This window comes from Rhamphochromis sp. 'chilingali', assembly GCF_963969265.1.
Source record: "Rhamphochromis sp. 'chilingali' genome assembly, chromosome: 4".
Taxonomy (NCBI): domain Eukaryota; kingdom Metazoa; phylum Chordata; class Actinopteri; order Cichliformes; family Cichlidae; genus Rhamphochromis; species Rhamphochromis sp. 'chilingali'.
Window position 1 is genome coordinate 1,106,742 of NC_137948.1, and position 27,502 is coordinate 1,134,243.

General features: G+C 48.6%; 4 protein-coding genes across 5 annotated transcripts; 3 read left to right on the plus strand and 1 right to left on the minus strand.

Moving 5' to 3' along the window:
- Positions 1-458: 458 nt before the first annotated feature.
- prokr1a (prokineticin receptor 1a) lies at positions 459-11,739 on the plus strand. Its single transcript, XM_080879839.1, has 4 exons — positions 459-481; positions 1,394-1,538; positions 2,876-3,322; positions 7,069-11,739. Exons 3-4 carry the CDS (start codon positions 2,910-2,912, stop codon positions 7,838-7,840), a joined length of 1,185 nt encoding a protein of 394 aa, XP_080735965.1. The 5' UTR covers positions 459-481; positions 1,394-1,538; positions 2,876-2,909; the 3' UTR covers positions 7,841-11,739.
- Positions 11,740-11,931: 192 nt separating this feature from the next.
- aplf (aprataxin and PNKP like factor) lies at positions 11,932-19,070 on the minus strand. The gene is made up of 10 exons (XM_080879838.1): positions 18,793-19,070; positions 17,864-17,935; positions 17,403-17,566; positions 16,975-17,125; positions 16,439-16,568; positions 16,188-16,354; positions 15,855-16,102; positions 15,386-15,493; positions 13,528-13,574; positions 11,932-13,380 (listed from the first exon to the last, which is right to left on the minus strand). The coding sequence occupies exons 1-10, from the start codon at positions 18,883-18,885 to the stop codon at positions 13,193-13,195; spliced, it is 1,368 nt and encodes a 455-aa protein (XP_080735964.1). The 5' UTR covers positions 18,886-19,070; the 3' UTR covers positions 11,932-13,192.
- A 134-nt stretch (positions 19,071-19,204) lies between these two features.
- Positions 19,205-22,437, plus strand: fbxo48 (F-box protein 48). 2 transcript variants are annotated; one of them, XM_080879842.1, is made up of 3 exons: positions 19,205-19,995; positions 20,390-20,718; positions 21,561-22,437. In XM_080879842.1, exons 2-3 carry the CDS (start codon positions 20,416-20,418, stop codon positions 21,720-21,722), a joined length of 465 nt encoding a protein of 154 aa, XP_080735968.1. In that variant the 5' UTR covers positions 19,205-19,995; positions 20,390-20,415; the 3' UTR covers positions 21,723-22,437. The 2 variants fall into 2 exon arrangements, with proteins under 2 accessions (XP_080735968.1, XP_080735967.1); XM_080879841.1 differs by having other exon boundaries at positions 19,205-19,599; positions 21,561-22,436.
- Positions 22,438-22,516: 79 nt separating this feature from the next.
- cnrip1a (cannabinoid receptor interacting protein 1a) lies at positions 22,517-27,258 on the plus strand. The gene is made up of 3 exons (XM_080879840.1): positions 22,517-22,784; positions 23,932-24,076; positions 25,912-27,258. The coding sequence occupies exons 1-3, from the start codon at positions 22,606-22,608 to the stop codon at positions 26,074-26,076; spliced, it is 489 nt and encodes a 162-aa protein (XP_080735966.1). The 5' UTR covers positions 22,517-22,605; the 3' UTR covers positions 26,077-27,258.
- Positions 27,259-27,502: the final 244 nt, after the last annotated feature.

Below are 27,502 nucleotides of genomic sequence, written 5' to 3' on the forward strand. Positions count from 1 at the left end.
TTAAGGTGGAATAAAGGACGAACCTGCTCGTTGTACGGGACGTCCTGCTGTGCGTTGCCATGTAAATAGTTTGCATTTCATGTGTATGTACTTGCTAAGTACATGTGAACAGATCTTGAATAAAAAGATAAAACAGGAGGCCTGTCCCAAAGTCACGTGACAGCTTGAGAGCTCAGTAGTTGGTGGACTTGTGGGAAATGTGTAAGTATTTTATTTTTCTCACATAATTTAATGTTTGGTTCACAGGTAATTGTTGCATTAGAAATCACACACACACACACACACACACACACACACACACACACACACACGTCCTCCGGTCATATCCTGGGTAATAACACGCAGCAAACAGGCTTCCCCTGTCAGAGGCGGTGGGGGGAGGGGGGGGGAGGTCGGTCGCTGTTCGTCGGGAGCGCGCCTGCTGCTCGCGCTCGTTTCTTTTCATTCAGCAGAGCGGAGCGAGGAAGAGAAGCATTTTCAGGTCTGTATGAAATCCTTCCACATCTTTTATTTATTTCTCTCAGATCAGCTGATTTATTGTTAACAGGACTCACACCCAGCCTCGGGTCACATGGGGGGGGGTTACCCTCTGAAACTTTATTCTGATTCTGTTTTTATGCTTTAAAATCTGCTTTACACGCTGTCAGTGTGTTTAATCTGTAGGATCAGAGACTCTCTGTGTGTTTCTGTGTTTCTGTCTCTGCTGCTGAGCTTTGATTTCTTAACATGAGGTTCAGGGGTTGAAATCAGGGGCCAAAAGTCTCAGAGGAAGGTTAATGCTTCATTTTTAATCTGCTGTGGAGGCAGAGAGGTCTCAGCTATACAGGCAGCAGTCGCTAAAAGATGCTCAGAAATATCTGATCGTGCTGCACCAAGTAGTGACAGGAAAACAAGGAATTGATCTGAACTTATTTGTTATTTTTATTTCTTCTTCACTGCATTTGTATCACAGCTTTATTAAAATTATGTTTTTTTGTGAACAAAATGTGAAACGTGAAAAAATTGATCATGTGTCAGCTGATATATTCACTTTATTTTTAAGACAAAATTTTCCGTATAAATTTTTCTCTTTTTAAATATTTTGTATTATTATTTCTCGGTATTATCATTATGTTATCATATAATCATCATGCTCCAGTCAGATCCTAAACATTAAAGCTACTTTTTGTAATTACCATCTGGAAAATACAACTCACATTGTCACCAGCAGGGAGCAGCACTTAGCCAGCGAGTTTGTTAAAATGTCACCTTTTAGTCTTTTTCTAAACAGTGTTGCCTTTTCTCAGCTCACCATCGTAAATCAACACTTAAATGACTTAGACTCACAAGCTGGTCTTACAATGAAGTATATTTAGTCTAAAATACAACCCATGTCTGTTCATCCTTTGTCCAGTATATCCACACCCCCTCTGCACATGCTCAGACCACCTCCACCTCTCTGACTCTGAGCTGTCCCTCTGATGGACTCAGGTCCATCCTGCTCACCGAACGTCTGAACATCTTCAGCTCGACTCCACCGTCTCCAACCATCACAGCAGGCAAGCGACCGTAGTCATGAATACGTTTATAACTAAAGTTTTGGGACATGCAAATGGTTCCACAGGGGTCTATTCGTTATTATTTTTAATAATAATAATTATATTATTATATTATATTAATATTATATTATTATTATTATTAAAAATAAACATTAAATCTGTTTAAAATATATATATATACTGAAATTATTATGAGCACTAAAACATTAAGCAGACGTTAAAGCAGTGCAGTTTAATGTTGTGTTTTTATAATGACATATTGCATGAAAGCTTTTTAAACTGTCTGTTTCTCAGCGATGTAAGCTCCCGAGTCTGTTTAAAAGTATATGAATCAATAATCTGTGAAACATTTTAAAACAACAACGGCAGGAAAGACTCGTCCCCACAGGACACGGCGTGCTGCGCTAAAGGGTTAACGATGATGTGAGCAGCAGCTCCTTGCAGCACAAAGAACAATCAGGAGGCAGGTTGGTGAGAAGCTCCTGCGTCGAGTTTTCAGAGCTGAGATGCAACATTCCCCAGCCTGCAGGCGAATCTGACGACTGCTGCACACCAAACATCCAGCCTCACCCCGAGCGGCCAACGACACGCTCCATCTGCAGCAAACACGCAGGGAAAGAAGCCATCAGCGGTCATGGCAGTAATGGCTTTAGAAACACAGGCTGGCCTGAAGGGGGCGCTCTGTTATATGCATTTATGCTCCCAAACCACTTCCTGTTAATATCACTGTACAGGAACCTGCTATAATTCAGCTGCATGTGCAGCAGGGGGCGCTGTTCCTAGACAAAAACATTTTATTTTAGTCTGTGTAAATTTTCTCACGCTGTCCACAAAACCCCAGCGTTCTGCTAGTGCGTGCTGATTGGTCGGTTAATGATGTAGGACAGGGCGTCGCCGCGATGGTGGTTTCCAAAAGATCGTTAATATGTTACCTCTGAACTATAGCCACTGACTCAAACCCTCCTATTAAAAAATATACAGAAGACAAAAATGTTTGCCCCGTTCAGTCTGGATGAACTCGAGAGCGCCCCCTGCGGTGAGAAGCTCTGTGTTTGTGAGTCTGTGAGGACTAGCATTAGCCTCAACTGGCCGTTAGAGGAACTGCATCTTTTGGTGGGTCCACTTTTAGTCACTGCCAACCGCTAACCGTCAACCTTTTTATTACTGCAACCATGACAACCTCTAGTTAGGGTCCTCGCTTCTCTGACCTGAGAACAGAGGTGAGCTTCACGACAGCGACCAGTCATAGAAAGGTGTTTTTGATCGGTTCAAACGTGAACTTTGGCCCCTCCCAAATTTCAAAGGTTAACCCTTGCCTTGTTGTCCCGTCCCTGCAGGCGTAGCAGTGCGAGCATGCTGACCTGATCCAAAATGTGCACCTCGACCAACAGCAGCTCAGCGCTGGTGGGTGTCTTCCCAGATTACGGGATTTCCCCAGACGAGATCCTGGACACCACGCAGGGGCGGGCCTTCTTCGTGGCCACCATAGTCATTGGCGTGGTGCTGGTGGGCATCATGCTGGTGTGCGGCGTGGGGAACTGCCTCTTCATCACCAGCCTCGCCCGCTACAAGCAGCTCAGAAACCTGACCAACCTGCTCATCGCCAACCTAGCCGTGTCGGACGTGCTGGTGGCAGCGATCTGCTGTCCCTTCCTGCTAGACTACTACGTGGTGAAGCAGCTGTCGTGGGAGCACGGCCTGCTGCTCTGTGCCTCCACCAACTACCTGCGCACTGTCTCGCTCTACGTGTCCACAAACGCTCTCCTGGCCATCGCCGTGGACAGGTGAGTTCACCTCCGGGAACACAAGCAGACAACACAGAGCCTCTGTTTGTGCTTCGGTTGGTTTGGCGTGTAAATGTTCCGTGTGAGAACATCCTGGGTAACGGACGTTCGGTTTATAATATTGCTGAATCTCTGCCACAGCATCAGCACTTAGAGCTGCCCCTCAGTGGGCTTCCAGAAGCTGCCCAACCAGAGGAAAACTGACTTACCCAGAGGGAGGTCTGAGAGTAGGAGGAGCTAAAAAGGTAGTGAGAGGCTCCGTAAAGGCCAGGATGTTTTATTACAGAATAGAAGTATGGAACAGAAAAGTCCACTCCTCTTTGAAATGATTGGTAATTATTGCTGATGTTCATGGTTTGGTCCTCTGAAACAACCATCAGGATCCTACCAGGATGGACGTCCTTACAGGTGATCCATTTAAATCTTAAATATTCACTTTGTGCCTGAAAGATGGACGAGGTCAGTACGACATCACTCGCTGATGAAGATCAGAGCGTCTGGAATCCTTCTGACGGGATCAAAACCTCCAACATGAGCATCATGCTTCATCCAATCAGACGTCAGAGGAGAGGCTACACTGTAAAACATGACTGGCAAACATTACAGTAATACTGAGGAAATTTACAGGAAAAATATAGAATCAATACAATGTTACAGTAGTATAAATGCAGTCATATCCTGTCATTTATTTACAGTAACAGTGCTGCAAATTCAATTACTGCACAGTTACTGTAAAGTTTACTGAAGTCCACTGTGATCTTAAGTGGAGCTCATTGCACATTAAATATTAAACATGAAGGTTTTGTTGATTTACTGAGAACTCATTAGTATCTGTAAAAACTGCCACATCTTCTTAAGCTGACCAGTTGGGCCATATTTGAGTTTTGCCGGTCCGATTCTGGGCCCTGGGCCTTACTTTGACACCCCTGTGGGAATGCTGCTTCTTTTAAACGACCATCAGCCCGCCCCGGGGTGGGATCCTTGTACTCTCAGATCAATCTTCAGAGGTTTTCTCCATTAATGCTTCCTGTCACGTGACCTCAGGTGTGCTTGAGCCAAAGTATGAATGATGTTTGAGTCACGCTAAGAAACCAGATAAGCACTCGAAGCGTGTGAGTCGAAGCGTGTGGCGGCAGCAGCGAGGCCGCTGATGATGTGCAGGGTCCTGACGGTGGCTCCACATCAAGCACATTCCAGAGCGGACCAGCTGACAGACGGGGTTTACATTCTGCTTCAACAAAAGCAGCTCCCGTGTTTCTGAGTGAAACCGGGCAGCTCGCGCTCCGGCGGTCCTCCACGCGTCCTTCATCACGCCTGGCTGACGGCTGTTAGTGTTTCCAGAGAGCTTCTGTGTATCTGGGGACAACAAAGTGGTTCCACTTTCCTCGTTATCCTGAGAGCGAACACATCCAAACATCTGGCAGCGTGTCAGACCGACTCAGGGTACAAACACTTCTGCAGCTGATAACAACACAATCCATTAAATCCAACGAACACGACTGCTGCTTCGCTTACATCAAAGCTCAGCTCCTCTGAAACTGCAAACACAGTCTTACATCAACAGAAACACCAGAACCCCCGAGAGGGGACATCCTGAAAAACTAAAGCTCCATTCAACCAATCCGATCCATTCAGGCAGAAATACCAGGAAAGAAATGTGTCCACAGATTTTAGAGGCGGAAAAGGAGCTCCGCCTTCATAACAGACAAGACGATGACAGCACTGAAAAACAGCAGAAAGATCTCTGACGTGTCCTCACAGTCACAGGTTGAAACGTCCCGTGTCCAGACGGTGCCGTCAGTACGTAACCACCACAAAAACAGTCTTACTTTGTAAAAGAGCAAAACCTCCAAAGGGAACAGGATAAAAAGCCAAATCAGAGGCCCTGATAGGGCCTGAGAGAGCCCGAGAGGGCCCGAGAGGGCCCTGGCAGTTTGGTCTGAGAGGGCCTGAGAGGACCTGAGAGGACCTGAGAGGGCCCGAGAGGACCCGGCAGTTTGGTCTGAGAGGGCCTGAGAGGACCTGAGAGGACCTGAGAGGGCCCGAGAGGGCCCAAGAGGACCCGGCAGTTTGGTCTGAGAGGGCCTGATAGGGCCTGAGAGGCCCTGAGAGGGCCCGAGAGGGCCCAAGAGGCCCTGAGAGGGCCTGAGGGGGCCTGAGAGGGCCCGAGAGGACCTGAGAGGACCCGAGAGGGCCCGAGAGGACCCGGCAGTTTGGTCTGAGAGGGCCTGATAGGGCCTGAGAGGCCCTGAGAGGGCCCGAGAGGGCCCAAGAGGCCCTGAGAGGGCCTGAGGGGGCCTGAGAGGGCCCGAGAGGACCTGAGAGGACCCGGCAGTTTGGTCTGAGAGGGCCTGAGAGGACCCGGCAGTTTGGTCTGAGAGGGCCTGAGAGGACCTGATAGGGCCCCGGCAGTTTGGTCTGAGAGGGCCTGAGAGGACCTGAGAGGGCCCGGCAGTTTGGTCTGAGAGGGCCCGAGAGGACCTGAGAGGACCCGGCAGTTTGGTCTGAGAGGGCCTGAGAGGGCCTGAGAGGGCCCGAGAGGACCCGGCAGTTTGGTCTGAGAGGGCCTGAGAGGACCTGATAGGGCCCCGGCAGTTTGGTCTGAGAGGGCCTGAGAGGGCCTGAGAGGGCCCCGGCAGTTTGGTCTGAGAGGGCCTGAGAGGACCTGAGAGGACCTGAGAGGGCCCGAGAGGACCCGGCAGTTTGGTCTGAGAGGGCCCGAGAGGGCCCGAGAGGGCCCCGGCAGTTTGGTCTGAGAGGGCCTGAGAGGACCTGAGAGGACCTGAGAGGGCCCGAGAGGACCCGGCAGTTTGGTCTGAGAGGGCCCGAGAGGGCCTGAGAGGACCTGAGAGGACCTGATAGGGCCCGGCAGTTTGGACTGAGACAGGCTCATCGTCCAGCTGCCAGTCCTTCTGGGTCAAAGTAAGACCAATGTTAGATTAATGCAGCGCTGCTATGTAACTGATGATGTACTGATACTCACAGCCGGACCTTTAGACTGTGATTCATTAAAAATCACAACATTAAAAAATCAGATGATTATGATTCAGCTGATTTAGGAAGCGTTGACTATATTCTGTTTGTTATGTTGATTTCATCATCCCACTGATGTTTGTATTCGTTTATAGTGATTCATTAAGGTATGAAGGAGATATTAATAACAACAAACCATACATGTCTGTGGCACACATGAGCAAAGGTACGCCTTTCAGCACGCTCTCTCCCCCGGTGGTCAAAGGTAAATTATAAGGTGCACTTAAAATCCTTTATTTTCTCAAAAATCGACAGTGCGTCTAATAATGCGGAGCGCCTCATGTATGAATCCTGGTTGTGCGTACTGACCTCGAACCGATTTAATGTGGTTAGAGACAAATGCAATCGCATGGCAGGATGCTGTAAACGGACCAAACTTCAGCCAGGAGAACGGCTGAGATAATCCATCCACAATACGAGGTTAGTCATTAATATACTGCAACAACATGGGAACAGAGCCGCTGTGATAGAATACAGCATTAATGAATCGATGGTACAGAAGTGGAGGAAGAAAGAAGAATGAGTGGAGTAATTTGACTCATCTGTTTTGTTTCGCTTAATGTGCTTTATGGTCCGAAAAATACGGTAACTAAAAATTTATATTATCAAAGCTTCAGAAACCAAAAGGTTTCCGTGTTTTAGAAGCAGTCCGTGTGAAGGGCGCGAAAGCCGGCCCTCCTCCACCTGAGCCAGCTTCCCGTCTGTGTCTGCAGGTACATGGCGATCCTGCACCCGCTGAGGCCTCGTATGAAGCACCAGACGGCGTGCTGCGTGATCCTGACCATCTGGCTCGTCCCCATCTTCATCTCCATCCCGTCTGCCTACATGGCCTCAGAGACGACGTACCCACATGTGGACGGTTGCCCCGATAAGACCTTCTGCGCTCAGATCTGGCCCGTGGACCACCAGGTTTACTACCGCTCTTACTTCCTCCTCGTCTTCGCTCTGGAGTTCGTGGGCCCCGTGTCTGTCATGGCCGTCTGCTACACCCACATCTCCAGAGAGCTGTGGTTTAAAAATGTTCCAGGTTTTCAGACGGTACAGATCCGCAAGAGACTGCAGAAGCGCAGGAGGACCGTGGTGGTGCTGATTCTGGTCCTGGTGGCCTACATCCTGTGCTGGGCGCCGTATTACGGTTTCACCCTGGTGCGGGACTTTTACCCCACCCTTATCTCCACGGACAAGAACTCCCTGGTGGCCTTCTACGTCATCGAGTGCATCGCCATGAGCAACGGGATCATCAACACCCTCTGCTTTGTGAGCGTCCGAAACAGCAGGAAGCAGCTGAATAAGTCCATCAAGTTCCCTCTGAGGCTGGTGAGCTTCGTGGCCACCAAGTGGCTGGATGAAGCTGAGCCGCGGACATCCTCCCTCCGGGTGACGGAGGAGGTGGAGGGCGGCCGGCTGAGGTACTTACCTACTTCTTCTTCTATGGAAGGCACAAAACATCCGGTAAAGCGGCTGCACGCAGAGACTCGGAGCTGAAGTGAGGAGCGAGCTGTGACGTGTTTGCTCAGCAGAACTGTGGCTGCTGCCGAGTGTTAGCGACGCTGCATCGTCCATGGAGAGACTTTCTGATCCCGTTTTTGTCGTTTCCAGCTGTTTGTATCTTATGTGGATGAAAATATTATTATTGTTATTATTTACAACACTGAGGCCAGAGACCTGGGGCCCGTTCTTCGTACCTCGCTAAGTAAGTTAGCTGGATTAGATTGTTGACGATTTCGCGTGATCTTGGATCGTTCGGTTCCCCGAAGCTCATCCGGGACTTGCTGTCATAGCAACAGAGCCGTAAGCGTAAACCTGCTCGGGAGCAGGTTTACTTTATGTAAACAGGATTAGATCGCGGCCACGCAGGTATGTCCGCTTCATTTATACGAAAGCAACAGCGATAAATAAATAACATCAATGTAACTAAAGATAATGCAGCACCTGATCCTTTTATTGATGTCACACAGATACATACAGGTCATTTCCTAAAAAAGGGAAATGTACTATTAACATTCTATTACATGTATGTGATTATTACAGATGTAAGTCATATTTCAGAGTAGTAATTGTAAATTACTTCGTGTAATCAAGATGAGAGACCACGGCTATAAAAGCGAAGGTGGATTTGGGAAGTCTGTCGCAGCCATGTCCTGTCCGTTTACGCGAGCAACCCATTGCGGAAGGTGCAAGATTGATAAGGAGAGTCCTCAGAATTCAGCGTATATTGCGGGATAGACAGGATCCTTTAGCTCAGCGCGACAGTGTGCTCATAGAGAGATATCGATTTTCCCGTGAGGATATTATTTACTTAAGCAACTTGTTGACGAGGGGGTGCAGGACCACCACCTGTCTTTTTTTGCTCTGCCCTTTTCTTGGTTGCTGTTATAAACAAACAAACAGATTATTTCAGGGTCTCTTTCCAAGAGACTAAAAGCAATATAAGTGATAAATATTACCATTCTGTAGAATATTCTAATATTTCACTTTTACTTGTTCCCATGTTCTAGTGGGTCCTGTTGTGGCTCTAATGTGAAAGGGGATATAATATAACACAATATAATATAATGTAATATAATATTGGATAATACAGTGTAATATAATAAATCTACCCTACCGCCTACTGGTGTTGGCCAGAGGGGCCGATGGCGCGATTTGGCAGCCTCGCTTCTGTCAGTCTGCCCCAGGGCAGCTGTGGCTACAACCGTAGCTGCCTCCACCAGTGTGTGAATGTGAGAGTGAATGAATAGTGGCATTGTAAAGCGCTTTGGGTGCCTTGAAAAGCGCTATATCAATCCACTCCATTATTATTGTTATTATTAAATTACTTACGAGTTTAATTTGTCAGCAACTTTCTGCCAGCCCTCTCTCCTTGCTTTTGCAGCCTTTGCAGTGTTCCCTTGCGTTCTGATTAAACTCTGAAACTCCTGAAATCCCTCACTCAAGAGTTCTTGCTCTGCTGCCGAAAAATACCGAGCCGAGCGCGCTCCGTCGACATTTTCGCCGACCAATCAGAGGGTTGCCGATCAATGTTTCTACTATCGATGCGTAGCCCCTTTTACGACACCCAGTGATGTCACATTACTGCGTCCAGCTGTACTAATCGTCAACGGAAGGTGTGTTCGGAGAACCGGATTAGCGAGCTCACGGTTAGCGCGATGGTTTGATCTTGGATGTGTCATTTGATCTTGGATGTAGTGAGCGACGTACGAAGAACGGGCCCCTGTTTAAACTGGATTGCATTATTAGGGGCGTGGCCTCTCTGACTGACAGGTGGCTGTTGCTGCTAGCGTCACCTGAACTGGACGTCTGCACCATGTTTGTGATGTTGGAGCTTTAAGGAGCGTTTTAATGACATCATGTGACCAATAACATGGCTGCTGTGTGGGTAATTGTGGGAAGTTGCTAACTAGCATTAGCTGCAAAGTTATCTAGATATGGTCACGTCCGACTGCCACCGTGGCAACAGCTACGAAGCTGAAGTGAGGCTTCAGGAAGACGTGTCGACCACCCCTCAGCGTTCGGGGCCCTCAGTTAAAGTGACATAATCAGAGTTTGGTGCGACCTCCTTCTGCCCTCACACCAGCAGTTTGGAAGGAGTCCACCACATCTCCTCCTGCCTCTTCTTCTTCTGTGGATTTCAGCCCGACTCCCCGACGTGCTCCTGCTGTTCAAAGTAAAACTGTTGGTAATGCAGCAGGCTGCGTGCGCATGCACGATTCTCCGCTCATATTCATGTCAAATAAAGATGCATTTTTAAGCTTGTAATGAAGGAGCAGAGGTGAGAGCTGGAGTGGTGCGTGCTGGTGTTCGTGCAGCTTTCAGAGGCTGTTTGTACCTCGGTGCGCTCTCTGCGTGGGCTGGTTTGATCTTTAGACCATCAGTTCAGCCTCCGCCATCGTTTCCACCCTCATTAGTGCCGATCAGCACACAGCTCTGTGAAGCCGGTCTCTTATTTATGTTCACGCAGCAGCTTCAGACGCACAGACTCAAAGTCCGCCAGCGTCCTCTGTAGCAGCATCGAGGGAGTTTATACTGAAATCAATACTGCCTGTTCTTCCTCACATCACAGGGTTTCTGACCTTTCTCTGGTGTGTGTGTGCAGCGCTGTCTCACAGGTTTGATCTGCATATTTGTAATGCTGCTGTTGTATAATCTGCTTAGCAACGATAAACGCGAACCTGAAGAGAACAATGACTCGCTACAGTCCCTCCCTGCTGATTTGCATTGTGTGCCCATGTTAGGGTTCACTCACATGGTTGTAAGTGTTTTAATATTCATTGCGTTGCAAATAAAAAGCGCCTGAAATGGACGAAGCAAACAGGTACAGCTCTGTGAAAACGAACTGCCTCTCTTCTTAAATCATGAACGACCTGGAGCTAAGTCCAGCTTCACTGCCAGGCCTGGTTTAAGTCCAGACTTTGAGCCAATCAGAGGTGGAGCTGCTGGTTCCTGCAGAGCAGCCAGACCGTCACGCGACCACCACCCTGGCTGCTGCTGCTGGGATGTTTCTGGATGAAACGTAGAAAGTTCAGCTTCTGTCTCGTCAGCCCTCAGAATATTAACCTCCAGATGTTTGTTGGCAGATGTGCGACGAGACTTTGTGATCTTCTTGGTCAGCAGTGGTTTCTGCTTGGACTCTCCCATCTTTGCCCCGCCTCTTTCTTACTGTTGACCTCTGACCTTATCTGAGCCAGGTGAGTCTGCAGGTCTGCAGATGTTAATCTGGGCTCTTCTGTGACCTCCACAGCCTGAGAAATGTCTCTGTAACCCTCTCAGGCTGATGATGTCACTGACTTTGTCTTACTCGGCGATGTCAGTTATCACAAACAGCTGATTGCAGTTCTTGCTGCCAACGATGACACAACCAGTTATTAGCTTTAAGAGGCGACGACATCACAGGGCAGCGAGGTTTGGAAAGCTTTTGTTCCCCTAATAAACTAAATCATCGTGTAAAAACGGCATTTTGTGTTTATGCGGATTATCTTTGTGAGATATTATAAAGAGCAGAGATGTTTCAGGCTCAGCGACACAGCGAGGAGCTTCTCTTAAACTGAGTCTGAAGTCATATCCTGATGTTTTCCCCTCAAACTGTCCTCATCAAACAGTGTTGAGGTCAGTCTGAATACACTCAATGACCAAATGTTTCCATCGATGATTTTCTTTCATGCCCACGACAAAGCCGGGATTCATCGGCTCAGACTGGACATCTCATTCCCCACAGCCCGACTCCCAGCATCAGTACTGGTGCCTGTGTATAAGCTCAGTGTAAGCCGCCGTCATCACAGCTGAACAAATACTTGCTTTCTGTGCGTTAGACTACGATCGTTAAAAGAAACCAAAAACTGTCATAAAAACACATTTTTGTTCAGTCAGATTAGCAAAGAACATTTAGAGACCCTCCCCTCAGGATGACACCTGCACAGGTGACCAGCGGGCTGCAAAACACAAAACACTCCACAGCTCTGCCGGGTCAGCCAAACATCAGGGGCTGAGCTTCCTAATCAATCAAATGGACTTCCTGTCGCAGCTGTGACAGAAGGAAGAAAGGAGACGCCGCTTTGTTTTTGATGTATTTAATAGAAAAACAGTCCAGGAATCAGTGAGCTGATAAAAACGGTTCACCTTCCTCTCTGAGCGACTCACCTGTGGCCAACAGCACAGACTCTATTTACAAAATAAAAGCAGCTCAGAGAGCGCCACGGCTCAGCTGTCAGGTCGCTGCTCGGACCCTCTGTGGAGGACGCAGTCTCCAAAGAGGGTCGTCTTACCAGAATGAATCACTCGCTTCATTTTAAAGCTGCTTCAAAATAAAACTGAGCCGAGCGCGTCCACTTTGGACGGCCTCAGGTCGACTTCTCACAGGTGACTTTACAGGTAAACTCGGAGAAATCCAGAACTTAAATGGGTCGGGTTTTTATTTTAGTGTTACTCATTTTAATGTTTGGTGGGCCTCACACGTGCTCCACCCCCACAGCCAGAAATAATCCCTTTCACATTAAAAGTCCTTTTAGTGGAAGAAGACACCCGCTGTTTCTTCTTCGTGACACTACAGATATATGAAGACTTTTTCACATTAAAATGAAAACAATGAGACTTATTTTGAAAAAGTGCAAAGACTTCCTCTGTTTTTCACATTAAAAGCAAAACATAGGCATATATTTGAAAGCCTAAATATGAGTTTTACTCTGAAAAAACCTGGATGCACCTCAGCACTAATCACAAGTAGAGCAAACTGAAACATGATGGCAGAAATAATAGTTTTACGTTTTAATCCACGTGTTTCTCCTTTGCTGTGCTCCTGATTGATGCAATCCAAGTTTGACAGGCTGCAAGACTTTTAATTTGAAAAAACACCTGGATGTTCCTCACCACAGCAAAGAAGAAAATGGAAATACAACAAAAAAATGTAAATATGTTTTTTCCTTGTTATCTCACTCCTTATTCACAAAGACTTCCTGATGTTATTTCCACATTAAAAGTCTGTAAAGGGAAGACTTTGAGACTTTTAATGTGAAACAACACGAGGACGTGTCTTATCCAACATGACGAGTACCATAAAGTAAAAACAAAAGGAATCAGAAAGCAGAAATCATGTGTTCATACTCGTTTCTTCTTTGCTGAATATATTAACAGATGTTTTTCACATTAAAAGCCTCTCTACAAAAGGCTGCTGAACCTTTAATGTGAAAAACCACACAGGTATGGTTTAAAATCAATCAGGACACAAAGATGAAAGGACAGCCTCTCATCTGTCTCTAATGCAGATGGAGCGGGTTTTGATCTTTTCGATCAAACACGGCGTTCTGGTCTGGTGAGCCCTCAGCGAGGGGCAGGGCAGGTTTCCGCTTACTTCCTCCTCTTCAGGAAGGCCGTAGCCTCTCTCTGCAGGCCTTTGATGTCCTCCTTACCGCTGTCGTCTGAGTCAGGAGGGACGTAGTCCGAGTCATCGCCCGCGTCCTCGCTGTCGTCATTAATGAAGCTGTCCTCGTACTCGTCCTCGTCGTCAGCGGGAGTCTTTTTGGCGACGTGGCGAGCTGTGGGGGGATTTATTGCGAGTGAGTCAGAGAATGAAGTGGCCGAGATTTAGTTTCTGTTTCTAATTTTCAGACCCTTTTATTTATCACCTGTTGTTATTTACTTCCACCTGTACGACACAAATGTGTGTGTGTCCATGAGCGTACCTGGTTTCTTTGTGTGTTTGTATTCCTTCCTGTGCAGGGGGTTTTTCCTGCAGAGGAAACAAAGTTCACGTCAGAATAAAGTCGAGCGATGCAGGTCAGACGATGTTTCCTGACAGCCGTCCGTCTGCAGCGTCGGCCGCGTCGAGTTAAAAATACTCGAATTACTCATCGCAGAGTCTGCAGCGAGCACGGAGACAGCGAGCCAAGTGTCAACCAAACAAACGCTGCTCTGAGGAACACGAATCGCATCAGTGTGTGTGTGTCCCTGTGTGTGTGTGTGTGTCCCTGTGTGTGTGTGTGTGTCCCTGTGTGTGTGTCCCTGTGTGTGTGTGTGTGTCCCTGTGTGTCCCTGTGTGTGTGTGTGTGTGTCCCTGTGTGTGTCCCTGTGTGTGTGTGTGTGTCCCTGTGTGTGTCCCTGTGTGTGTGTGTGTGTCCCTGTGTGTGTCCCTGTGTGTGTGTGTGTGTGTGTCCCTGTGTGTGTCCCTGTGTGTGTGTGTGTGTGTGTGTGTGTGTCCCTGTGTGTGTCCCTGTGTGTGTGTGTGTGTCCCTGTGTGTGTCCCTGTGTGTGTGTGTGTGTGTGTGTGTGTGTGTCCCTGTGTGTGTCCCTGTGTGTGTGTGTGTGTCCCTGTGTGTGTGTCCCTGTGTGTGTGTGTGTCCCTGTGTGTCCCTGTGTGTGTGTGTGTGTGTGTCCCTGTGTGTCCCTGTGTGTGTGTGTCCCTGTATGTCCCTGTGTGTGTCCCTGTGTGTGTGTGTCCCTGTATGTCCCTGTGTGTGTCCCTGTGTGTCCCTGTGTGTGTGTGTGTGTGTCCCTGTGTGTCCCTGTGTGTGTGTGTGTATGTCCCTGTGTGTGTCCCTGTGTGTGTCCCTGTGTGTCCCTGTGTGTGTGTGTGTGTCCCTGTGTGTCCCTGTGTGTGTGTGTGTGTCCCTGTGTGTGTGTGTGTGTCCCTGTGTGTGTCCCTGTGTGTCCCTGTGTGTGTGTGTCCCTGTGTGTGTCCCTGTGTGTATGTCCCTGTGTGTGTGTGTGTGTCCCTGTGTGTGTCCCTGTGTGTGTGTGTCCCTGTGTGTGTCCCTGTGTGTGTCCCTGTGTGTGTGTGTCCCTGTGTGTGTCCCTGTGTGTGTATGTCCCTGTGTGTGTCCCTGTGTGTGTGTGTGTGTCCCTGTGTGTGTGTGTGTCCCTGTGTGTGTCCCTGTGTGTATGTCCCTGTGTGTCCCTGTGTGTGTGTCCCTGTGTGTGTCCCTGTGTGTGTGTGTCCCTGTGTGTATGTCCCTGTGTGTCCCTGTGTGTGTGTGTCCCTGTGTGTGTCCCTGTGTGTATGTCCGTGTGTGTGTGTGTGTGTGTGTGTGTGTGTGTGTCCCTGTGTGTATGTCCCTGTGTGTCCCTGTGTGTGTGTGTCCCTGTGTGTGTCCCTGTGTGTGTGTGTCCCTGTGTGTATGTCCCTGTGTGTCCCTGTGTGTGTGTGTCCCTGTGTGTGTCCCTGTGTGTATGTCCGTGTGTGTGTGTCTGTGTGTGTGTGTCCCTGTGTGTCCCTGTGTGTGCCTGTGTGTCCCTGTGTGTGTGTGTGTGTGTGTGTGTGTGTGTGTGTGTGTGTGTCCTTCGTAGTGACCCTCAGTTTTTACAAAAACGTTCGTTTGCAGTTTTTCTAAAAAGCACTAAATGCAATAAAGTCAATAAAAAGAAGATAAAACAGAAAAAGTATCAAATCAATAGCTTTGTGTTCTCTGACAGCAACAATGTGCTGCAGGCAGTTATTAAGTAACTAAACCCTGATGTGTGATCTCTGAGGCTCCTCGTTGGTGTCTGTTTGATCCAGCTGTTTGTCAGCAGCTGCAGAGCCTCGGCCGTCGGCTCAGCTCTAACCTGTAGCAGTCGCTGCCGTAAGGACACTCGGGTTTGTCCTCCTCCTCCTCCTCCTCGTAGTCTGTGTCTCCAGGGTGACTGCAGTCCTGGAAATGAAGTGGGTTCTTCCTGGAAAACACAAGCAGGGAGGAAACGAAGGGTGTGAAGCCCACCTGTGCAGGGCGGTCACCTGCAGCTGTTTGCTATGCAGCCTGCACCACACCGTGGGCTGGAACCAGCTGCTGGAGTCACTGCAGTGAGGACAGCTGCTCCTTGTTTCAAAGATTTTTCTAAAAGTGAAATCTGAAGGACTAATCTGAGGCAGCGAGCGGCATCTGTGAGATGGTGAAGGGGCGGGGCTACGAGAGGCGCTTGACGCACCTCATCGGCTCGAGTGCTCTTCAGCTCGTCTTCAGAGGGAAACGAGACATCAAAGCAAAAGCTCTCAGAATAAATTCAGCCTGTGACTCCGTGTGTTTCAGTGTCGTACCTGTAGCAGGCCGTCCCGTACGGACACGGCGTTCTGACTCGGGCTTTGGAAGGGGCGGGGCCAGACTCGGCGTCTCCGTCTGACCTGGCGGGCTCGGCTCGTTTAGACGTCCCGTTGTTTTCAGACATCTTGCCCTCCTTCTCAGACTCATTTGCTTTGTCCTCCGCTTCCGCCTTCATGGTGAAGGTGTCGTTCTCGCCGCTGTCCTCAGACCTGTTCGGTTTAGCCCGACGGTGGGCGGCGGCCTCCTGAAAGCCAGAGGACATATTAGTCTCTTAGGTCAGGAGGCGGAATTTAAACCTGGAAACAGAAACTCTGCTCAACAGGTCTCACCTCAGGTTGTTCTTCGTCATCACTCAGTTTTCTCCTCTTCCTCGGCCTCTCCTCCTCCTTCCTTGTGAACTCCGCCTCCTCAGGTGAGGAGGTTGTTGCGGGCGTGGCTCGTGCGACAGCTGCTCGTTTAGTGGCAGGTGACGGCGCTGCAGGTCGGCAGGTCCGAACTAAACAGACATTTTCAAACAAATAACAGGATCAGAAAGGGCGCCCCCCGCAGGCAGAGGGAACACAGGACGGGTCTTTGTTACCTGTCGGGGTGGAGGGCGGAGTCTTTGCAACAGGTACAGCCGCCTGCATCCATGCAGGTAAAACTCTTCTCCTGGTCACAGACGGAGCGGCGCCTCGCTGATCGTCTTTCACCGATCCTGCCGAGTCTCCCTGAAAGAAACGCAACGAGACGACTTCACTGATTGGCTGCTCGCTTTCACACTGCCATCCACTGAGCCACTGACACGCCCACTGTGGGATCAAACACGTGAAGCCGCCTGCTGTGGCGCCCCCTGGTGAACGAGGGAGGAGCTGCTGTCAACCAAAGTTTCCTTTATTCTTACAGTAAGTCCTGTTCTGATGATGATTATTTCTGTCAGTGTTTGTTTGTCTCATAACTTTGTTTGTTAAAAAACAAACTGTTCTAAAGTTTCATGTTTCTGTCACATCACATTAACCCTGCACTCTGAAAGCGCCTCCTTGATTAAATATTCACACTTGCTGACGTCACTCTTAGGCCCCGCCCCCTGAGGAGTCCTTCTCCAGCAGCTTCTCGTCTCTGAAAAGTTCAGCCTACCTTGAACGGTCTCTCGGCCTCCTCGTCTTCCTGCGGAGCTGCTGACGACGGCGGCTCCTCCTGGTTCAGTCTGGCAGCTGGACGTAGATCCACAGCTGGATCAGGAGGAACAGGAAGTGTCTCTTCTTCTTCTTCTAACATCTGGCTGTTCCTGTGGGGAGCGACACTGATGCAGATAAATGTGAACTTCTGTGAGCTGGAAGCATTAACTTTGATGTCAGCTTCAAAGAGCGCGACAAAATCGGAAACCTACGCTGCGCCTAATGTTCTGACCGAGCGTTTAACCCCGCATGGCGCGGCCCGCACAGATAAAAGAGCTCCCGTTACCTGAGAGCAGCCTCCACCTTCATTACTCAGCGAGACGGTTCGAGTCTTTGTCTCGACCGACATCAGGACAGAAAGGAGCGTTTTTCAGACGTCAGAAGTACCTGGGCGTGCGCTCGTCTCCGCCCACTGACACCACCTCGTAGATGAACCGACCCGGCAGCAGAGAGAAGAAGTCTCCGTGATGAAGGACGTGCCAGGAACCTTTCTGCAGAGGTCGAGGGTCATCGGTGGGGGTCGACTGAATGAAGCACGGGTTCAGGTGTGTCTGAGGACCGAAACAGCAGGAGGTTAAACCGAAACTCAAACAGCAACAACAACAACAACAACAACAATAATAATAATAATAATAATGGAATTAAAAACAAAATCTTCCAAAGCAACAGGGACCAAGGCTGAATTTAAAGCAAAGGGAGATTTCTATGATATGAAACAACCACACTTCTACATTTACTATAATGTTGAATAATAAAATGATTATGTAATAAAGCTAATGTAATAAGAAATCTAAACCTAAACCTGTGGCCTGCCTCACATTCAGGAACAGGAGGAAGGACGAACGTACGGCTTTGAGGCGCAGCTCTCCGCTCAGGTTGTCCAGCAGCCCGTGGTGTCTGGAGACTCGCTTATCACTGATCTGAGACGGGAAACAAGGCAGCGTTTACAGACGTCTCCAGCTGCTCCTTTTACAGTATTACTCTGAATAAATCAAACAGACTCAAGCTCAGCCGTGATGAATGAAGGGAAGCAAACCAGGTCTCAGAACAACGACAGAAAAACAAGAGAGGGAAAAGCTGCATCAAAGCCACGCCCACACGAGGGATCATTTCCCACTGTGATGATGCTGAGCTGCTCTAACAGAGTCCACGAACACACACGCTGCTGTCTCTGACGGGTCAGATCAAACATGTTTAGAACTTTTTCTTCTGTGGACTTTAGTTTCATTTATTTCATGTTTTTTAAGTTGTGTTTTTTTAAACAGGAACAGGTCAAATTATACAGACATGATGGGTGGCTCAAGACTTTTGCACAGTGGCCCGTTGTAGCCTTATAAAGCAGGGGTGGGGTTTAGATCTCACCCTGGGTGAACACACCTGGATCAGATGATTAGTTCATCACCAGGCCTCTGGAGAACTGGAGGCCATTTAAATGAATGGATGAAGGACACCTCTGGACCTCGAGGCGTTGCATTCCCCTCCCCTGTTTTAAAGGATACACCTGAGCAGCATCTGGCAGGAGGACGGAGGAGGGTCAAAGTTCAAGGTGCTAGCTTATGAAGCCCCGCCCTCTCTACGTCGGCAGATCAGTGATCCACCTGATCATGTCTGGTCACTTTGTTATTGATTAGTTATGAGGTTTAAATCATGTTTTTAAGTGAAGCTAAGCTTCCCTGGATGTATCACGTGATTAAAGATCACGTGCTGCTGTAACGAGCAGAAGTCTGTAAATGATCCGCGGTCATGTTTTCAAACTGAAGAGGAGAGGAGGACTCACTCCCAGTAACGGGCCCCGGCCCAACACCGTCTCTCCGGGTGGCAGGTGGACCGGATCCCCGCCGTCCACCGGGACCAGGTCGAAGCCAGACATCGGCTCAGCGGAGCGGACGGAGGCAGCTGCACCCCGCTGGAGGAACGTGGAGGAAAACAGAGCAGCGCCACGCTTCGACAGTTCAAAAGGTTTCAGGTTAAAAGCAGCTTCTCGGACTGTGGAGGGGAACCAGACCGAGCAGCAGCACCGACACAACTTCAGCTCAGCAACACCGTTCAAAACTTCCGGGTCGGAGCGGAGCGTGCGCACTGGGTCTCTGACGTCACTCACCGAACTCCGCCCAGAATCTCTCTGATCTTTTATTAATCTCCCTTAAAAATAAACCTAACCTTGCCTGTGCTAACCACCCCGTGTATGCAGATGAAATTAATCTGTAAAAACAAAACATTTATCTCTTCTGCCGAAATGCTTTTAATATGACAGCGTTGTTGCACGTGAGTTATCGATGAAAAATACAAACAAACGTAAAAAAAGTTCCACATTTTCCATATATTTGAAGAATCGGCAGATTAATGAATGGGATGTGGTAGGGACTGCTTAAGAACTGCAGCGTGAGAAATGCTTTACAGTTTAATTTTATAATTAGAAAATTAAGAAAATCATATTTTCAACGGTTTTCAAATTTAAATTAACGGACGTTTATGCCTTGCACGCATGCGCCAAAAATCAAAATATGATGACGTAGCGTACGTTTGTAAACATCCGTTAGGACATTTAAACCGTGTGAGCTGTCTGTCAGAGACCTCGCGGACGGTAAGACACCGGTTTTCTCTCGCGCGCCGCCGCCTTCTTATCACACACACCGGGACACGTGCACGGTAAAAGTCGGTGTTCGGTCTGAAAGCGGAAGCGGCCGGTGGAGTTTTTCATGAACTGTTAGCTGTTAGCTGTTAGCAGGGGCGGAGGCGAGTGGTCGGGGTGAAGCATTAAAATCAGCTTTTGTTACCGAAAATCAGAGCGTCGGCCAAAAGAGCCACGCAGGACGGAAACAACGGGGATATTTATCACGTCTGTCTTTGAAGACAGACACGGGAAGCAGTTTGTGCTTGGGTGACGTCTCCAGGCTGGGTCCGTGGGGACCCCACTGTTCGTGTTTCTCTTTCGGTTTGACGTGGGAGCCCTTCACCTTCTCTGCGCGGAATCTTTCTGGTTCGTCTCACAGTCCTTTGTGTCCTGGTTTCCAAACTTTTCGCTTTTTTTCTGCTTATTTTGTGTGAAGTCTTCATTATTTGGCAGCTGGATCTTCTCGTCGCTACTCTCTCGGAGGTCTTTTTCTTTCTTTTCTCGCTCATTTCAGTCATTTTGTCTCTTTTTCAGCTCACAGGCTCATCTTGAACCTTTCTGTCTTTGTGATGTCATAAAAAACAAACCTGCATTTTATTTCGCTTTTCCTGCGTCTGTGCTTTGCAACATGTTTGATGAAGAATCTCAGGCTTCACTGTGATTTGTCTTCATCCTTCACTCGACCTCCACAGTGTGAGTTAAAAGTCTGAGGTCTTTAATCTGTGACTCATTTCTCCATCGCTGTCGGCTCTTTCCTCAGGCTCTTCCACTCAGTCCGACTCTATTATGCAGCATGTGTGTGGGAGGACTCCACCAGTGTTTTTTCTCTGTGAAGGAGGCCCCGCCCTGACGGCAGCCGAAGGCACAGCCCCACCTCGCAACTTTGCCGAGATGCTGCCGACAGAAATGAGCGTGAGGATCTTTGGCGAGCTGGACGCGGCGAGCCTGTGCAGCGCGGCGAGGACCTGCAGGCTGTGGCATCAGATCATCGAGCAGAGCGAGCAGCTGTGGAGGAAGCAGTGCCTGATGGTCCGAGCCATCTGCCAGAGGGAGGTCGACAGCGACCGGAGACACGGCCTCTCCTGGAAGGTTCCTAACATATTATGTCTTAGAAAACATCTCAGATTCTTCTGAAACTTTTCCAGGTTAATGATCTGCTTCAAACAGGAACTACGCTCATTTCAGGTCCTGCAGTCATTAGTCAAAAAGGGATGAAGGTCAGAGGTTTTAAACATTTTTCCATCGATGTTTTTCTGAGGGATCTGATGCTGATGAAGGTCACGTGACCTGTGTCAGCAGGTTTGCAGGTCAGAGCTGAGATTTGATCTCCAGGTTTTCGTATCAGACGAGTTGATTTATGCACATTAAATCCTGAATATTCCAAAAAGCATCACAAACTTGGGATGCAGGTTTCACAGAAACGTTCTATGAAGTTAGGTTTGGTCCACGGTGTCACACCTGTGGAACGTCACGCTGAAGACATGTTGTTGTTTTCTTTTCATATTCAAGCTTTAAGTCCCTCAAAATATATTGTTGGAAAATGTCTAAGAACACTTCGCCCTTTGTTTGAGCTGAAATTTTGAATAATTTCCCCAAAGGATCCCTGGCCTGGAATAGTGACAGTCAGCTGGGAATTATTTTGCTGGGATGAAGCAGCTCTGAGAGCCATCAGCTTTTGTCTGATTGGGCTTCTGCTGGAAGGCTGCTGAGGGGCAGAACCTGTGGCTGAAGTGTTGGATATACTCATAACTTTATAACTGTTAGTTCTGCCTGTGAAACAGAGCGGAGTGAAGACTTGTCCACATGTCAGACGCTGCAGCCATTTCTTTTAATGTCATTATTAAAAACTGCTTTTAGTCCAGCTTATGAAAGCAGCGTCACCCAGAAACAGCAGAACTGCTTTCTGACCGTTTCCTGTTTCCTGTCCTCAGCTGATCCTGGTGAGGAACTACATCCGCAGCCTTGTGAAGAAAGACTGGCTGATTGGACGGTTCAGCCACGTGAGGTCGGCGGACGAGCTGAGCGGCAGGAAGCTGACGCCGCTGGACGCGGAGACCTGGGGCGAGATCCTGCAGGCCGAGCTGGATCGATGACGGCGTTCCAGTTTTATCAAAGCACCTCGAGCACTTCGGTTTTTTAACTCTAATATATTCCCTCTGAAGTTTGTGTTTCACAGGAAACGCAAACTTTTGTACATACTTTTAAAATTTTTATAGAAAAAAATCACAGAGAAGCAAAGTGAATTTTTTATTTTTAAATTTGAGCCTTTTTGTTTTGGGTTCGTGTAAATATGACGATGATTCAATAAACCATCTTCGTGAGGTTCTGCTGACTCGGTTCTTTTTAATGACACATCACAGCTTCTCCCCTCAAGCAAACACGCAGCACAGACTCACAAAGACATCAGTGTGACAGTCTGTGATTTCAAAGCAGCAGAGATATAAAAGCATAAAGTCACACCTGCAGCTTACAGACATGCGGGACCTCAAGTTTACTTAAATCAGCTGTTTTTATCTGTTTTTAACGTTTTTGCTCAAAGGTAACAAAGATGTTGCTTTGGCAACGAGGGGACAGCGTTTTACCGGCAGCGGTGTGAACATATTTTCATCTCCCGGTCATTTCCTGCCTGTGACGTCATGTTGCGCGTGCACAGGTGTTGTGTTTTTCTGTCTAACCTGTTTTATGTCACATTCAGTTTCACAAGCTCTTCGTTAAACTTGTTCTTTTGTTTTTAACCTTTTACAAATTTCCCGACTGTCAGATAAACTTATTTTTTTTAATAACAGCCCACCGGTGACATTGACCCCCCCCCACACACACACACACACACACATACATTTGCCTTGGTATTTGCAGCTGCAGTCTTTTATTTTGAAAGCAGCTGTCACCGGAAGCCGTGTGAGCGTGCAGCTTGATTCTGGTCCTTCCTCAGCATCTCTCTCACGCGTCCGCCTCCCCCTCCCTGAGCTCGGCGCCATGGACGACGTCCCCCCGATCATCAACATCTCCATCGCGCTGCGGATCCAGCCCAACGACGGCCCGGTCTTCTTCAAGGTGGACGGGACCCGGTTCGGCCAGAGCCGGACCATCAAGCTCCTCACGGGCTCCAAGTACAAGATCGAGGTGGTGCTGAAGCCTGGAAACGTCGAGGCCACGTAAGCATCTCGGTAACCTGTGTGTGCGGCACGCCAGCGCGCATGTGCGAGAAATGATAAAGAACGTCTGCAAGAGGTGATGATGAGGATGAGGAGGTGATGATGAGGAGCAGGCTGCTGCTCCTCCTGCAGGCCGGAGCATCCGACACCTGCCTGAATAAATCATGCGGGGATCACGTGTCGTTCCCGGTCAGGGCGGAGGTTTGCGGTTACCGGGGACAAATAAAGGAAGTGACGTGTTCATTATGGAATAACGGGGGTAAAATGTGCTTATTGCAGGAGCAGAAATACCATCAGAGAATACTCCATTACATGTAAAAACACTGAAGTACTATCAGTTAAATAAAGGTGCATATTGATATGTGGCAGTGATTTGTGGGCCCTGCAGGAGCCATCGTTGTAACTGTGAGAGTAAAGATCCGCCCACAGCGAGGGGGCGGACCTCCTGTCACAGCAGCAGTGAGTCCCACACTGACGTTACACTCTGCTTCAGGTGTTCAGCATCAGTTACCATGGTGACGGTAGCAGGTTAACAGGCTTCGTGGGTAAACGAGAGACATGAAAGGAAAACTCCAAACTGACACAAACAGGGAGGACACACAGGTGGAGGCCGACAGGAAGTACACACACCCGAGTACGCTGCACTTTTCAGGTCGCAGGTATCGTACAGGAGAGGAGTGTGAAAGGGAAACAAGCTGGTCAGGACAGCCGTTATCATCAGCATAAAGAACAGCAAATCCAAATGTGCAGTTCAACATGCGCTGTGTTTACGCTGTGAGCTGCAGGGATGCGAACTATTCCAATGTGCTTACAGTAAAATCACGTCTGCGATTCTGAGGTAACCTGACTCCTTTTCTCCTTATGCTGTGTGACTATAATTACATTTTAATTACAAATTAAATCCACTGAACCGTTTATGAAGCGTTTCGCAGCATTTACACATCTGGATGATTTTAATGACTTTTAGATGCGAGTGGCTGTTTCCTGTTTCCTTCATACTGTGGGAGTCGCTCTCACGTCACACGCTCGGCTCGCTGCTGGACATCAAACGGTCTTTAACAGTGTTTGAGACAAAATGTCAAAAATGATAAAAATGTGCAATATTTTTATTTTCGTGCATAACCCTTCGGCCTCTTCTTCCTCACAGCAACATGAACATCGGAGGCGTCGTCTTCCCGCTGGAGCAGCAGTCCAGGGACGACGAGTCGGTGGTTTACCACGGCCAGTACGACACCGAGGGCGTCCCGCACACCAAGAGTGGCGACCGGCAGCCCGTCCAAGTCAGCATAGAGGTGAGATGTCTCAGAGCAGCGGCTCGCTCTGATAGCGTGGAGCTGGCCTGCAGTCAGCCAGCGCTGTGTGGGGCTGCACGCTTAGAATTAGCAGGCATGGAAGACCAACAGAGGGGCAGCCGCGCCACTGTTCCAGTAAGAGCTGAGGAGAGTCCCAGATGAGGGCTCGCCCAGCAGCCGCGGAGCAGAAGTCAGGGGGAGTTGCAGTGACGCGCCCGTGAGCTCCGCCGGCCCCCAGCTGTGCCTGAGTGACCGAGCCCCAGGCCGAGAGGCCGGGGGCACCCCACCTCCAAAGGGGCCCGAGCGAGCCCCAGGCCCCGACAAGCGGCCGCCAAGGAGTGAGCCGGTGTGTACCCGGACGCCCACCCCCAGACACAAAGAACCACCAACACACTGACACCTGAGGGAGTCCGCCACCGGCAGGGGAAGTGGTGGTGGGTGGAGATAGGCCTCCAAACCTTGGAGGGCCTGAGGTGTCCCCAGAGAGGTGGCGTCTGATACCCAACCTGACATATAGACACAGACATACAGGCACACACTGTTGGTCTTCCATGGTCTCTTGTGTTCTGGGGGCCTCTGGATGTCTGGAGTTTTGATCTCCTCCATACCCGCTTCACACCCTGGAGGACGGGGCTGTGGCCCCCCCACACTCCCTAGCAGATCATTACATGGAGAAACCTTTGGAATGCAAGCATGCTGATCCACACAGGTATGCACACATGGGTATTCACAGACGCGGACTAAAGCTTTCTTGGCTGCTACCTCAAAGCACACTGTGCGCTGTCTATCTTGCGTGCTGCACAATATCGTTTATTATTTAGTAAATATTGATATCTATGACTAGCTAGTTTATTGTGATGGTGCTTTGTTTTCTCTATTATTATGTTGCTCTTTGTTGTTTGCTGTCTCCTCTGTTTGTTTTTTTTGTTTGTTTTTTTTTTTTCTCCATACAGGTGACCCAGGAGTTCTTTTTTTTTTTTTTTCTCTCTCTCTTCCCCCCCCCTTCTCACCGTCTCTTCTCCCCTTTGGTTTTCTTTCTTTCTCTCCCCCTCTTTCTCTCATTCATTCCCCCTGTCCTATTTATTAAAAAAAAAAAAAAAAAAAATGACAAAGGATGAACTGAAGCTCTGCCATCACGTAATGTCGCATACTGCTGTTTCTGATGTCATTTAGAAAAAAAAAAAAAAAAAAAAAAAAAGAATTAGCAGGCATGCTGTTTATGATAGCCTGAACAGCCTGCTCTATGCTAGCCACAATCTCCTTAAAACATGGTGGAGGGACAGGATGATCTGGAGAACCAGAGGGCCTCAGGTGGCCAACAACATCCTCTAAACAAGAAAGAGTGACAGCAGAGCAAGACTGAGACCGAGGGGTCAGACTCAGAGACGAGAGCCTGTGTAGTTGCAACCTTTCCAATAAAAACACATAAAAGCATTGGACAGTTTAGGAGACGCCTCCAAACACACACTTTGTGCAGCATTTCAAAGTAAATCAGTGGTGTTAAACAGCCTGAGCAGCTTATTCACCTCGTGTGTTTCTACGCAGGAACCTGAGCAAACAGAGAGGACGTGTTCAGAAACATTTGCATCTAAATTCCTGACCTGTTTATACTTCTCGAGAGAAAAAATATAATCTAAGGTGGTATTATCACCGTGTGACAGCTGCACAGATTTATAGATCTACAATCAGACGCGTTTGTGCAGTTTCCTGTCAGCAGATGGCTGCGCACGCCGTCTGGATTCATGAGTTTGGCCTCTTTAGAAACACCAAAAACCTGTTTTAAAAGCCTGACGCCGAATTTGAGCTCGAGCCCTCTGCTTTGTGTCTCGGTGCAGTTTATCAAGGCGGGGACGTTTGAGACGGTGTGGCAGGCCAAATACTACAACTACTACAAGAGGGAGCACTGCCAGTTCGGCAACAAGTTCAGCAGCATCGAGTACGAGTGCAAGCCCAACGAGACGCGGACCCTGATGTGGATCAACAAGGAGGCGTTCAACTGACTCCGCCCACTGAACCCCGCGCAGAGGACGCCGGTCTTGCCGGGACTACCTTTGAACATCAGCATCGCAGTGAGAGACGGCACCTCCTGAAGGCGGGCGTTGGGTTGGCGGGGTCTGCTCTTTGTGCTCTTTCATGACCTCTGAGGGAGTAACGAGCTGTTTCGCACGCTGGTCTCTGTGAGGGCGGGGTTTCAGCAGTCAGAGGGATAACTTAGCTTCTCAGCTGGTTTCCTGTGGAAAGTTAAAGGAACAGTCGGACAGTTTGAGATCCGAGCTCATTAGGAAGCTTCGGAGACGAAGGCTGACGCACGCTTCAGGTCTGTGTGTCCAGCTCGCGTTCGAAGCAGGAACTTTCTCCAGGCCTCAGACGCTTGTTAGTTTGGGTAGTTTGCAGCTACGGTCACAATAATCTTCTGAAGCTTTGGGTTCAGCAGACGGGCGCTGCTTTTAGATCAGGCTCCATCACAGGTGTTCTCGCTGATACTCTACGATTAAATAAAACACCTTGAGAGGAGCAAAGTTGTTAGCCGGTGCTACATAAATGACATTCACTTCCTGTACTCGATGCACAGACTTGAAAGTCGTCTCCATCTCCTCAGACTCTGGAAGAAATCTGACTGTTCCTTTAACACTGAAACCCCCTCAGACTGAAGACCAGCGTGGGAAACACCTGAAGTGTTTTATCTTATTTATTACCTGTGTGAACGTCTGAGTGAGCAGAGGCGGCGGATGAGAGGATGGGCGTCACTTTTCTCGTGCTTTGTGTTATTTAAAGGAGAAATCTGTACACTGCAGTTTTTGGTTCGCTTACTTTCCAGCTGCAGAAATGAGTTTCACTGGTCTGAGTGTTGATCCTTCACAATAAAAGCTGGAGGGATACTTTGTGGGACTTCCATGTTCAAACTGGTGCAGCATCCGAGGGACTATTTTCAGCAGCGGAGTAATCCTTTGAGCCTTGAAACGCCTCTGTCTCCCTGCTGAAAGGAGGCGACCTCCTCTCTTCACGTCACTTCTCGTGTTTGCTGCTGATTATGTTTCTCATGTCTCTTAAATGCATGGCTGGAAACTTTTTGCCAAATATGATCTGTTTGTTTGTTCCTTTGTTAAGATGTCTCGATGCCTGAAACTTTTGTTATGTCTTGAACTGAGGAGTAAAAAGTGTTACTGTGAATAAACTGCTATACAGAACCACTGGGACTGTACTGCTTGACTGCAATAATAAAATTTATATATATATATATATATAAAAAAAAAAAACACCCAGCACACCCCTGCGGGCGGTTTATCCTTCAAGCTCGGGTCCTCTACCAGAGGCCTGGGAGCTTGAGGGTCCTGCGCAGTATCTTAGCTGTTCCCAGGACTGCGCTCTTCTGGACAGAGATCTCCGATGTTATTCCCGGGATCTGCTGGAGCCACTCGCCTAGCT